The sequence below is a fragment of the Triticum urartu genome, chromosome 1A, assembly GCF_056163025.1.
Source record: "Triticum urartu cultivar PI428250 chromosome 1A, HENAU_Tu73, whole genome shotgun sequence".
NCBI classification, from domain to species: Eukaryota; Viridiplantae; Streptophyta; class Magnoliopsida; order Poales; family Poaceae; genus Triticum; species Triticum urartu.
The window spans coordinates 452,228,551-452,242,972 of NC_141873.1; the positions used below are offsets into that span (position 1 = coordinate 452,228,551).

Consider the following 14,422-nt stretch of genomic DNA (forward strand, 5'->3'; position numbering starts at 1 on the left):
TACCAAGAGGGCCCAGAGGTACCTCTCTGATACTCAAAGTGACAAATCCTAATCTCGATCTATGTCAATCCAACAAACACCTTCGGAGATACCCATAGAGCATCTTTATAATCACACAGTTACGTTGTTACGTTTGATAGCACACAAGGCGTTCCTTCGGTATTCGGGAGTTGCATAATCTTATAGTCAAAGGAATATGTATAAGTCATGAAGAAAGCAATAGCAATAAAACTTAATGATCATTATGCTAAGCTAACGGATGGGTCTTGTCCATCACATCATGTGATCTCGTTCATCAAATGACAACACATGTCTATGGTTAGGAAACTTAACCATCTTTGATTAATGAGCTAGTCTAGTAGAGGCTTACTAGGGACACTGTGTTTTGTCTATGTATCCACGCGTGTATCAAGTTTCCGGTTAATACAATTCTAGCATGAATAATAAACATTTATTATGATATAAGGAAATATAAATAACAACTTTATTATTGCCTCTAGGGCATATTTCCTTCAAGCCGCGGGTATCGGCGGGACGTGGCGACACGGGCGGTGGCATTCCGACGCGATGGCATTCCAGCATTGGCGGTGGCGATGCGGCTATACTGGCAGCAGTATCCCGGTGAGGTGTCGTTTTGGCGCAGGCGGCGGCGTCCTGGCGCAATGGCGTTCCGGCATGGGTCAGGCGAGGATACGGTGGGGCGACGACGTTCCGGTGGGCCGCACATGGAAGTTTCATGATGGTTATCTTCCCTCTAAGAAGATATAGGCATCTTCCTGTAAATCAGCAGGAGAAAGGACCTTTTTTACGGGATTCTTTAAAACTAAAGTCCACCTGTTTACGGGAACTGTTGAAGAGGTTTTTTTATCCTAACCCCCCGTAAACAGCGATTATTTTAGGGATAGGGGAATTGTTAGAGTTTCTCTAACTATAACCTATTAAATTATTATTATTTTACAAAATGCAGGCAGGTTGCTGCTTTCATTCATTAAGAAGGGGAGTGCCTCAAGATAAGGCAAAAAGTGCTGGTTACAGAGTTACTGTGCAAGTTGAAAGGAAGGAAAAGGAAAAATGAATTACATTGCCAGAAACAGAACTCTCTTAACCATGATCTCCCAACCAATGTGCACCCTTGAGGCTGACAGCCCACCAAGTGCGCAGCTCAAATACAATTCGATCACAAATATTCAGAAACGAAGAAAATTTATGATTAAAGATGTGGTCATTTCGTTCCTTCCAAATGCCCCACCAAATAGCCATCACCAGCGAGGAGAAGGCCTACTTCCTCCGGTTAGGAATTTTTTCTAGAGACAACAGCCAACAGTCAAGCAAAGAAGGAGCGTTGACATTCAGCTTGGCATCAAATGGAAAATAAAATTTGTTAGGCAGAAACCCCAAACACCAACTGCGAATGGGCAATTAGCAAAGAGGTGGTGAGCAGATTCGAGGCCAATTCTGCAGAGGGGGCAGCTCGGGTCATGGCGCCATTTTCTCCTTGCAAGGTTGTCAGTCGTAAGACACTTTCCTTGCACAGCCAACCAAGCAAACATCTTTATTTATTTTTGGGGGGGGGAGGGGGGATTTGATTTGCCAAATGATGTTCAAGAAAGGGGAGCTGACTCTGCCATAGAATTAATATTAAAAACCTATTGTTTGAAGTCACGTGTGCGTGGCTTTTTTGGGAGACACGACGTCCCTTTGGACGGGGAGGCATTTGAAGTGGCTTTGTCAATACTTAACCTTCACAATTATATGTCCAATATGCTATGTACATAAGTGTGGTGATGTACGGCTTATTCGTGATGGTTATGTGCATCAATTGTTTACAAGCTGAGGGCTTCGACCTTCTTTTTGAAAGAAAAAAGAACGAAAATATGTTTGTGTGTGTTCTTAAGGCATCTTCAACGGTAATCCTCAAACCACCTGCATCCGTTCATATCGTGTTGTTCGGACCGCAAAAACAATCCAACGCGAGTCTGTATCGGTTTGCAGGGCGGTTCGGACGTGTTTCCTTCCGCAAATTGGAGACAAATATGGGGAGTTTTGCGGTAGTCCGGACAACAGCCACATAGGACTCCGATACCCCCGGCCCACCCAATCCCCCTCCCGGTCTCATTTTCTTTCACTACGCCCCTTCTCCCTCTTGCTTTGCATCCGCATCCTCTGCAGCCGCCGCCACTGTACGTCTCCAGCCGCCACAAAGGCATTGTCCGACATCCGCAACAAGCACTGACGCACCCGCTCGCCTTTACGGCGGCACTATCCACCCTGAAGTTGTTTGTGCCCAGGTACACTCCACCCCCCTATCGACGACCTCCATGGCGAACAACACGCTTGGCAAGTGTTCGTTCAAATGTCATTGAGCTTATCTTCGAACGATGTGTCGTCTTTTAGAGTATGAAGGATGGCGAGCTACTCGACCATGGAGGATGAGTTATTGTGCGATGTGTGGTTGCCCGTATCCGCGGATTTCGTAGGTAATAGTAGAGGGGTGGGGGGCTTCTGACAGCAAGTGCATGAATCGTTTCACGCACGGAAATATATTGCGCCCTACGACATGTACATCATTCAAGAACGCAATATGGGATCGTTATCGTATTGCTGGTACGCTATCCATATAAGCGTCACCAAGTTTTGTAACATGGTTTGTCAACTGAAGGCAAGGTAGCTATTGCACGCGACAGAGGACGAGATCGCAAGTTTTGATTCATTTTGCTCAACTTATTGATTGACTCGTTCACTCAATATTGGTCTACACATTATGTATCCCGCACGCGCTGCGGTGATGTACCACGGGACATAGGGATGGTCATTTTTTGAACCGGGCTTTACCCCTATCCATTGCAAATGAACGGAAATACAACCCAGAGGGATGGTCATTTACGTACACACTGTTGGATGAAATTGAAGGGGGTATGTGTAGGAGAACATAGTCCGTTGATGAAGAACTTGTTCGACATCCGGTTAATCTAGTCGAATTTGAGACATTGTGTTTCTAGACTTAATTTGCATGCTATGTATGGATAAGTTGTGCTATTTTTTATCCAAACTTTGATGATATCGGACGGTTTGCATGAATTTCGTCTGGTTAGTTTAAATGCGGGTTAAAATATATACGAGCAGCATTCGATGGCTGTCTCCTACATCCGTATCCACAGACTAATCCCACTGTCTGTCCGTGAACAAATACGGAAGAAAATTTGCTGGTCGCTATTGAAGCCTTACATCGATGTCTCTGGAAACCAAATGAGAACCCCAAAAGAACAAATCAAGTAGGCTTTTAACCGCAGCGCAAAAAAAAAGTAGGCTTTCAACCGTCATGGCCTGGCCTCTCTCATGGACGTAAAGACAAAGAGGAAGCATTGACACGATGCCTCCTCTGCGAATCAAAGATCCTCAGGATCCCAGGAAGCCTCACGCGTCGTCGCTCGATTCTCTTCTCCGAAGTCGGATCCCCTACTCGTAGCCGCACATATATTCCCGCGGAGGCGTGGAGCATCCCTGCCCGAATGAGGGCGAACATACTCTCCAGCTCCTGATTGCGTCCTCCTGTCCTGTGTGCGCACAGTCTATGTTCGCACCTAGGCTTACCTAGGTCTCGCTCCACCTTTCATCTCACCTCATAAAGAGACAAGACTGAGAATCGTGTAACTCGTGTGCTAGAAAATTCCTGGGCGAAATTCCCCTTCCGTGCCAGTAGAAACGAACGCATGGTCGCCTGTGAAAATTCCAAGGAGATCATCGGGTGTGCTGCTAGTCCTGAATACGCCAGTCAAGATGGAATAAAGCTGCATACACAGTGCTTTCGGGCTTCCAACACTGCGGCGTCGGACTGTTGAGTACCGGCAGTTCGAGTCCAGGTACCAGGTACGAATCGATGCGCGTCCAAGCTGAGATGCGTTTAGACGTGCGTGCGTGCCTCCCATGCCGACGCCCCGGGGTGCAGGTGTCAGGCGTCAAGGAATATAAAAGTCACGACGGCCGCTGGCTATGGCTAGCTCGTAGGCGGTGGCTATAGGTGCACCGTGCACATGTACCAGCGGCAGTGAAAATGGACAAAAATGATCCTTATCTGAAACTTCAACATAAAATGGTTTCAATTTAAAAATATTTCACGAAATGGCTCCTTTTACATGACGCCCGGGGCTAAGACGCCATGCTAGATAGCATGACGCCCCGAGCTAGGGCGTCATGCTATTTGGCATGGCGCCCTAGCCCGGGGCGTCATGCTCTTTAGCATGGCGCCTTAGCCGCAGGCGTCATGCAAAAGAGGGCCATTTCATGAAATATTTTCAGATTAAGGCCATTTTATATTGAAGTTTCAGATAAGAGCCAGTTTTGTTCATTTTCTCCCAGCGGCAATGGGCGATGGATCTTGTCAAGGCCGGCGAGTCGTCTTATCAGGTTTGACAGGAGAAGCAGACGTCTTTGGACTTCGGCGGTTGCAGAGCTTTGGCACAAGGGACCGGAATGTCTTCGTTTCGAGAAGACGGAATGTTCGCCTGTAGGCCCATTTATTCTCGAGCGATCCCGAGTAAGGACCTTTTAGCTAGGGAAGAGCGCCGCACTTTCCGATCACCGTAGGTAGGTAGGCAGCCCCTTTGGCGGGCACCGCAGGAAGTTCGGCCGAGCAGGTCGCTCATTCAGCGATTGTTCTAGACTAGTATCACATCGCACAGATGTTATGGCTAATCGCAGCTTTATCTCCAGCAATCCAAAATACTACGGAAAAGATAAAATCCCAAAGGTTAGGCTTTGGTTCATGGCAAATCAAACATTTTTCATGACAATTTTAATTCACACAAAAGAGGCAATTTTAGTTGACAAGCAATTTTCAGGCAAACAAGCAAACCACGGACCAAATTGCCATGCTTACCTACTAAACTTGCCGTTCTCGCATCAACTAAAGTTGCCATAAAAAATGTTCGATTTGCCATGAGCAAAATGAAACATTCAGGACTTACCAGGATCCAAAAAATATATGCATCCGCTTTCTCAACCTTCATAAACAAATAATGGATTGGACTGGAAACCTCGAGTAAGCTACATACTGGCCAGTTCTTTCGGCGGATTAAAAAATAAACCGCCTCCTCCTCAACTTTCCTCATAAGTCTCCTCCTTTATTCATTGAGGCTTCTGAACTAGTTATGGGATAACTAGTTTAGAAGTCTCAACAAGTTTAGAAAATGACTTTAAGCTGGGGAGAGGCAGCTTATTTTTTAAGCCGCCCAAAAGAGCTGGCCATTACTAAGAGAGAAAGCGTCCGTCCATTTCGGCAAAGATAGCTTCAATTTTTTTTCTTCATTTGCATGCACATGGACTCCATAGAATGAAGACTTATCTCGGCCAACAGTCAAAGGTACACAAACACGGTTCAATACACAAGAAGTAAAACTCTTTTCAACCAACTCCAACGAGACAAAAACAAGAAGAGAAACAAATGACATCTTTTACTTTTTTCTTATTCAATGACTTCTTTCTTACCTACAGGGTTCCGGAACTAGGAAGATCCTCCCCTGCAGAAAGAAGGCCACTCATAAGGGCGGGGTGATGGAGCAGGCTCCATTGGAAGACCACTGCTGCTCTCATGCAACCCATTCATGCCTCCCGCACCACCAAGGCCAAGGTTCCCCCCAGCAGGCCTTGTGGATCTGCCGCCCATGAACATGGTTGACCATGTGTCAGACAGCCACTCGCTCTTCGCTGCAGGGTTTAACAATGTTGTGTCGAGGCTCCAATCTATTGAAGTGTAGTCGCACGGTGCTGGCGCATTGCTTCTCCAATCAGCATGAGATAAAGCTGAAGACGGCTCGGATGAGCTCCATCCTCCTCCTCTGAACGTCCCATGTGCCGACGCCCCAGCCTGGGAAGATGATGCACCTCCAGGACCCCATGTACCACCCCAACCATTAGCAGCCAGCTCCACAGGATTGGAAACAAAACTTTGTTGATGGTTTGCATGCATGAACTGCTGCTTGGCAGAATTAGCATTCTCCAAACTCATATTACGTAGTCCATGCCCTAAACCACCATTCAACATCATATCCACCCCTGATGCGCCATTCATGTACCATTCCCTTGAAGGTGGCTCTGATGCAAACATACTATGGCTTGTGGATGGTAGACTTTGCTTGGCAGCTGCGGATTGAGGACGCTGCATTACAACTACCGGGTCTCGCAAGCTTCCGTTATGCATTGCACTTTTCATCTCATTGCCGGCTGCCACATGTCGTGTTTCTGCCTTAATTTGTGGGACTGCAACAGGCACCGGAGATGATGTCACATAAGGAGCTGATGGAACCGAATTGGCAATAACCCGCCTCTTCTCGGGTTGAAAAAATTGTTGACGGACCAAATCTGACTTCACTGTTGTGGCCAATGGTTGAAACCCTTTAACTGCAGGTTCTTTTGGGCCACTACCATTTACTAAAAGCTTGTAGTTTGGGTCCTTCTCATCTCTCCTCATTTGCTGAGGCCCTACAGAAGAGAACCCATTTGTTTGAGGCCTTGCTGGGTTCTGCGCAAGCATGACCTGCGGCTTGTTAACCAAGCCACTTGAATCACCAGACACTTCAGGCTTAGATGTGGTTGTTGCTGATTCTTGCTTCTGTGTCTTCAAGGCCTCCTCAGCCTTTTCTAGATCACCCTCAGAAGAAACAATAGCCCTTTCTACCTCTTGCTTTGTACACTTAAATTTCGCCTCCAGGATCACAATCTTTGCGAGCTCATCAGTTATATCAATCTTCAAATTAGCTCCAGACTGTTGAGCTGCTGCAGCTTGCTGCTTCGTTTCATCACTGCCATCAAAATTACATAGCCAGGCAACAGACTCCTCAAGACAGCCCTCGTTATGTATAAGGGCCATCGTTGCCTGGTCTGATGAGAAACCCATTGCAACAAGCTTCTGAGCAAGTGTCTCCAACTTTCTGGACATTAGGTATCCCTTGCAACGCTCGTGCAATTCCTGGGCACGCCTCTCCTTCTGCCTTTGATGCTTCTTCTCATTCTTTTGTCTGATCTTCTCACGTTTATCAAGATCACATCCAGGAATAGAGTCCACTCGAGGCGCAGTGCTGGTTGATTTTTCCTTTGTATCTTCTGACTCTCCAGAACAGCTACCATTATTTGAGGTGCAATCAAAGTCCCCTGTACCATGCGAGCTACGAGAATGCTCGTCTATTTCATCTGTATTCCTCAACTTTTCGTTACCCTGGCTACCCAGCAAAGAGGATGATGGCTCCAAAAGATGAAATTTTCCAGAGAGGTTATTAAAAGTACTTGCACCGGTGCCATTCCCCACTGGCTTGACAGCCACCTTAGGTTGCTCTTTTGCTGCTTTGAAAGCAGCTGCCCTATCCTTTGCCTTGGATTTGGATGCAGACGGCATTTCCAAAACGAACAGCCGAAAGGTTGTTTACCTGCAGCCAAGTTTCAACAAAAATTATCACTCTAGTAAAATATAAATATATATATATATATGTTCTTTTCTACCAAAAATGATAAATATGCCCATCTAAGCACACCTTAATTCCAAGAATAAAACATTATAGTTTATAGACAAAAACTCCAGAAAATTGTTTAAGAAGTTGTCATCTGAATAATAGCTATATGCCTGGTAGACAATGAGTGGAGTCTGAGATTTTCAATGGAACATAAGTTGATCATAGAGATCCAAGAAGCATACTACAATCCTAGCATTTGGCCCAGTATTTATTAGCGCTCCTCACCTTGACATGCTGATCAATAGCATCACAATCTGTGCTTGGATAAGCACAACTCAATTAGTTACGCTTAGAAAGTATTCAGCTGACCCAATAGGGTTTCTAAGAATCAAAATACTACCAACTATTCAGGATAACAGGGAAGCTTTGCCCTCAAACAAAGTAGAAACATTCAACTGTTGCAACTAAGTGCCTCTTCCTGGCAGTGGTTCTAGATAAGCAGATGTTTCTAAAAGCGGATGCATGTCAAAAAACATGAAAACTAATGCAGCTCATCAAAAACCTCTCAAAATCAAATAATAATAATAATAAATTTCATTCCAGTGACCCATATTTACAGTTGCATTACTTCCTTATTATTGTTGCTTATTTTTCATTAGGCATGTCCAAGATAACCTTTTTCCATTTTATCTATGAGAGCAAATAAGTCATAAATTTATAGTTTACACACACCGGAGCACAAAGTAGGAACTAGATAAACCGTGAAGTGACAGAATCTGTTCACCTACCCCAGTCTACAAGTTCCAAACAGAAAGGCTGACCCAAGCGTCCGTTACATACAAAAATAAATTCACTAGCGTCTATATTACAGCTGACGTCACAGCAATTAAGAGCCACGATAAGCCACTAGCGAAAGCATACTAAGTTGCCCATATGGCAAGTACTGCAGAATTACTTTGCTATATAAAGCAAGCTACATAAGCTTAATTAGTATGGCGCCACTTCGGTTTGACCTCAATCTCTTCGTATCGTAACCTTTCTTCTGACTTACAAGCCACATTAAATTGTGACTGGTTATCATAATCAACTAACGGAATACGACAATTGACCTCAATCTCTTCGTATCGTAACGTTTCTCCTGACATACAAGCTACATTAAATTGTGATTGGTTATCATAATCAACTAACGGAATACGACAATTGACCTCAATCTCTTCGTATAGTAACGTTAATTCTGACATACAAGCTACATTAAATTGTGATTGGTTATCATAATCAACTAACGGAATACGACAATTGACCTCAATCTCTCCGTATCGTAACGTTCCTTCTGACATACAATCTACACTAAATTGTGATTGGTTATCATAATCAACTAACGGAATACGACAATTGACCTCAATCTCTTCGTATCGTAACGTTTCTTCTGACATACAAGCTAGCTACACTAAATTGTGATTGGTTATCATAATCAACTAACAGAATACGACAATTGACCTCAATCTCTTCGTATAGTAACCTTTCTTCTGACATACAAGCTACATTAAATTGTGATTGGTTATCATAATCGGTTAACGGAATACGACAACCGACGCGTAATGACAAAGCTACCGGCCAGCATATTTACTACAACACAGAACGCGACAAGTTGTTTCGCCGTACGAGTTGCTTGCACCAGTAGCTTTAAAACTAGCTTCCACGCCCCCATGGTCCTATAAAACCTAGCACCAAATCTTCAGCCAGCAAAAAACAGGGAAACTATCTATCTCCTCCTATATCCTATAAAACAGGACAGCCCAGCAGCACAACAGCTCCATGGCTCCGCCAATACATGACGAACAGAGGGGAACCCCTGGAATCGAAGCACGTCCGAAATTCACAACGAGTACCGACGCGGGGCATCAGCCAAGCCCGAGGGGCGTGCGCCCCCCATGATGCTCCTCGGCCTCCGACAACGCCAGGCCGCCGGAAAGCGCGATCCCGTGGCGCGGGACCGCCCAGGCCGACCGAATTCAGCGGCGGGCACGGCACCCGGCCACGCGCCGGGCGCCGGGCGCCACCCCACGACGGGCCGCATTCCGCCGCGCCCCTAGATCAAACCGCGGGGCGAGACGCCACGCTCCGAACCGAATCGAGACACGTAGGGATCAGGGGGTAGGGGAGAGGCGTGCGGAGGGGCTTACCGGAGGCAGCAGCGGGAGGGGCGTAGGGTTTTGGCGGCGGCGGCGGCGAGATCGAGGGGCGGGGAGGGATTTGGGGGTGGGGCGAGTTAGGGTTTGGTTGACGCGGGTGGGGGATGGGTCGGGGCGGGGTGGAAGACGAGGGAATGACAGAGGAGGGGGGCGGGGGGATCGATCGGGTGGGGGCTTGCGGCTGGCTTGCGTCGCCTGGCTGTGCTTTTGGGTTGGGTTGGTTCGGTCTGGTCTCGTTTGTTTCGCGTGTGGCCGTGTGATTGTGGGTGGGGCTGGGAAGACGCATGCGTCTCCTCCCGCGCCTGCCACAGCAGCGTCCAGAGCCGTAGATCTCGGGTCCTCGGGTGGGTGAAGAAAAAAAATTGGCGAGAAGGAAAATGTTTTTTTTTGTGGTGGAAGGATCGGGTCCAGCCCGCTCCATATTGGACACGCACCGGCCCAAAAGACAAACAGGCTCGATGTTGCTTGGGCTGGATGGATTAGGGAGTGGAACGTCCTTGAAAAAGTAATGATATTCCTTATTGGCAAACCCGGGACCAACTAGTTAACGAGCACTCCTTCCGGAGCTTCACAACGATCAACGCCACTTGGCGCGCTCTCAGCCATTCGTCACATGTCGCGCTCTAGGCGCTCCCTTCGGATTTTGTTTTTTCTATTTTTCCGCACGCGTTTTTGGCCTTTTAAACAGTTTTTTTTTGGGTTTTCGACGTTTTGGTTTTTCACCGGTCTTCCTTAGCTTTTCAATAAAAAAATTTACGCGAAAAAACGTGTTTTCTTTTTTTTCCTTTCATGAGAGCCACGATTTTGCTTCCGCGAGAGGCACGATTTTGCTTTTGCAAGAGTCACGGCCGTGCCTCTCGAAAAAGAAAAAAATACGTTTTCTATTTTTTTTTCTTTCGTGAGAGTCACAGTTTTGCTTCCTCGAGAGGCACGGGTGTGCTTTCGCGAGAGTCACGGCCGTGTCTCTCGGAAACGAAAAAAAACATGTTTTCTATTTTTTTTTCTTTTGCGAGAGTCACGGTTCTGCTTTCGCGAGAGTCACGGTTGTGCCTCTCGAAAAGGGAAAAAAACGTGTTTTTTAATATATTTTTTCCTTTCGCGAGAGTCACGGTTTTGCTTCCGCAAGAGTCATGGTTGTGCTTTCACGAGAGTCGCGGCCATGCCTCCACAGAAACGGAAAAAAACGTGTTTTCTCTTTTTTTCCGCGAGAGTCACGATTTTGCTTTTGCGAGAGGCACGGGCGTGCCTTTTTCGAAAAGGGAAAAAACCCGTGCTCCCGGCTTGGTTTTTTCGTCTGATTTTTTTCATCTGGTTTTTTCGTTAAAAAAGATCATCAAAACCTATCAACATGGAATCTAGTTTTGAAAATCTCGACACGAATAATCCAATAGTAAAAGCGGTTTGAGATTTGGACGCATGGTTTGAGAGATAAAATGTTTTGAATAAACGGATCTACGAAAAAAGGGAAAACTCTTAGGTTGCGACAAGTGACGCGCTGCATGTGCACCACTTGTCACAACTAGGAAAATTGACGAGATCTTTGCAACGAATACTCCTTAATTAATGATTTCGGGCAAACCCTATTCGGCGTTGCAGGCGCCGGTTAAAGGCAACTTTCCTAACCAGCTCCTGCAGCCGCAATAACTGTGATCTGGCCCATTTATCTGTTCTAGTGTGTAGGTTTTTTTTCTTCTGTTTCTGAAAACAGCCCGCTCCATATTGGACACGCACCGGCTCAAAAGACAAACATGCTCGGTGTTGCTTGGGCTGGATGGATTAGGGAGTGGAACGTCCTAGAAAAAGTAATGACATTCCTTATTGTGTTAAAAAAATGACATTCCTTATCGGCAAACTCTATTCGGCGCTGCAGCGCCGGTTAATGGCAATTTTCCTAACCCGCGCCTGCAGCCGCGTTAACTGGGCTGGCCCATTTATCTGTTTTTAATGTGCAGGTTTTTTTTCTTCTGTTTCCAAAAACAGCAAAAGAAGTGCGTTTGCAGGATTTAACTGGGCTGGCCCATTTATCTGTTTTTAATGTGCAGGTTTTTTTTCTTCTGTTTCCAAAAACAGCAAAAGAAGTGCGTTTGCAGGATGAGTCGATCATGTGACCTCCGGTTTCAAGGCGCAACGCACTAACCACCCGCCCACAAAATCTTGTCTAGTACTTTCATCTTTCTCATTCTTTCATTAATTCTACTTTTTCTTTCCTTTTTTACTTTTTTCTTCTTCCTTATTTTTCAAATCGGTGAAACCAATTCAATGTTGTGAATTTATTTTTCAAATTGATGAACTTTTTTAATGATCTTTTTTTCAAATTGTTGAACTTTAAAAATTGATGAATCTTGAAAATCGATGAACTTTTCATATTGTTTTGGATGAAAGTTTTTCAAATTGGATGATTTTTAAAAATTCAATGCACTTTTTCCAAAATCTGTGAACTTTTTTGAATCGGTGAACTTTTTTTCAAATTCCATGAACTTTTTCTGGAAAACCGATGAACTTTTTTCAAAATTGTAAACTTTTTTTGAAAATTGATTAACTTTCCAAAATCGATGAAATTTTTTCAAAATTAATGTACTTTTTAAAAAAATGATGAACTTTTTGTAAAATCAATGAACTTTTTCCTAATTTGTGATTTTTTTAATACATGAAATTTTTAATATATCATATTTTATTTAATTTTATCTGTTTTTTCTTCAAAAAATCATGTTTTTTCCTGAAATGTACGTGCAAGAAATAGCAGGGCTGTGTTTTAAACTCTTCGCGTTGTTATCAACCACTAGCTCGTAGTAGCTCAACTAGCTACGCACTATGGTCTATAAGTAATCAAATGCGAGCTTGAATCCTCATCAGAGCAAAAAAATTGTAGGTTTTTCACGCTACAAATCCCGTGAGTGTTATTGGGCCGGCCCACAAGGTGTGGTAGCCGGCGCCTGTTACCGGTTTCGTCACATAAAACGCCGTATAGGAGCTCCCTTCCTTATCTCAAAAAAAGAAGTAATGATATTCATGTTCCTCAAAAAAAAGTAATGATATTCCTCGTCTCAAGAAAAAGTAATGATATTCCTAAGTGGGGGTTTCCTTAGGGCTGCAGCCGTCGTCGTAAGGGAATTTTTGGCCCCCTCGCCTCTGGCTGCCATCTTAGCGCTGAGAGGTGGGGGTACTCGCATCTTTAAGAGTTCTATGTTATTCGCTATCGACTAGTGATCATCATTTTTTTGTGAGAATAATTTTACTCTCATTCTTTTGACGATGCCATGAGGCTACAGAGTTTTCTGTCCTCGCAGATCCGATTATTCAGACCTGATGAGTTTATGTTGGTGTGTCAATCTTCTTCTGTTGGTTTGATTCTTGAGAAAAATCCACGTTTCAACCCCGAACTAACCAGTCGGTTCGATTTACAACCCTCATCCTTAGAACATGTCACATTACACCCTCAACTTATCATGTAGTCCAAAAAGACAACCCAAAACCTAGTCAAGGGTTGTATTTTGAACTATGTAGTAAGATGAGGGTGTAATGTGACCGGTTTTGAAGGTGGGAGTTGTAAATTAAACCGGATGGTTAGTTCGGGGTTGAAATGTGGGCTTTTCTCTTGATTCTTGTGGAGTTGAAATCTTTTATCGACGCCATGGTGAAGATAGTGTGATCCGACAGACTACACTTCTAGGGGATCATCCGCGGATCAAATTCATCGATCAACGCTTTCAATCTTTTTGGATGGATGACTCAAGGCGCTTTCAAAAACCAATATTAGTGATGTTCATGTGGGTGAAAGAGTGGCAACATCGTTGCCCCAGTCCAATTACAGCCTGGTGTATTTCTTCTAGCAGAGTTTGATACAACGAAGAAGTTGTTTTCAAGAGATTTTATTTTTTAATTCTTAGTCCTAGGAGTTACTTTGTATTTTCTTGGATCTTGGATCCAAATCGGTGTACATGTAATTGTTATGAGTATGAATAAAATTATAGATGTTTCCCAAAAAAATGATATTCAACGAAGGGGAGTGGGATTTGTCTGTGTTTTTGTGGCATTTTATGATACGGGGACATGGTAATTCCTTCAAGAGAACATGGTAAATTTCACAGCAAAATCCCTTGTTTGCAGAATTTGTCATGTGTTTTTGAGGAAATCGCCATGCGTGTTTGATGAACTTGCCATAAAAACTATCGCAAGTGCCATGCTCCCAAGGGAATGTTCGCTGGTTATTGCGGTCTAAAAAAACCCGGTGATACTACAGAAAGACAGTTAAAAACACGATGAAAATGTGTTTTAAATATTAGAATGGTGCATAACTGCACAACATCCAAGGGGATGATTGATACCCTAAAAAAAGAAGGGTGGTGATTGGTGCATGTCATAACCAAGCTGCAACGGATGTGCCTGCTTCAGTCGCATCCTCTTATGCGCGAGGATCTGACTCCAGTCGTGAATGAGCCAAGTCTATTAAGGAGTACTAGTACCCAGAGGCCCAAGATCAGAGAGTGAACCACCTGTGTGTGGGGTGTCGGACTTAACCCATATAAGTGAATAGATATATGAAAGCAGTATGTGGGTATAGGCATCAACATAACGGAATCCCGACTTCCCCTTTCTCTCTCTCTCTCTCTCTCTCTCTTCCCCTCATCCTCTTGCCCTCTGAAGGGTTCGATATAGTTGACTAGAGGATCGGTGAATAGGCAACTGACAATTTTAGCTTTTCTTTATCAATTTAAACTTTGCATCAAAGTAGGTTATCTAGATATGGAACTAGGTGAGCAACCTATATGATGCATCAACAATAAGTAC

General features: G+C 44.5%; 1 protein-coding gene across 1 annotated transcript; it reads right to left on the reverse strand.

Annotated features, from left to right (window-relative positions):
* Window positions 1-5,270: 5,270 nt before the first annotated feature.
* LOC125517676 (uncharacterized) lies at window positions 5,271-9,765 on the reverse strand. The gene is made up of 2 exons (XM_087524891.1): window positions 9,626-9,765; window positions 5,271-7,418 (listed from the first exon to the last, which is right to left on the reverse strand). Exon 2 carries the CDS (start codon window positions 7,385-7,387, stop codon window positions 5,501-5,503), a length of 1,887 nt encoding a protein of 628 aa, XP_087381017.1. The 5' UTR covers window positions 7,388-7,418; window positions 9,626-9,765; the 3' UTR covers window positions 5,271-5,500.
* Window positions 9,766-14,422: the final 4,657 nt, after the last annotated feature.

Coding starts and splice junctions, on each gene's coding strand:
- LOC125517676 (XM_087524891.1), bottom strand. CDS start 7,387: ATGCCGTCTGCATCCAAATCCAAGGCAAAGGATAGGGCAGCTGCTTTC.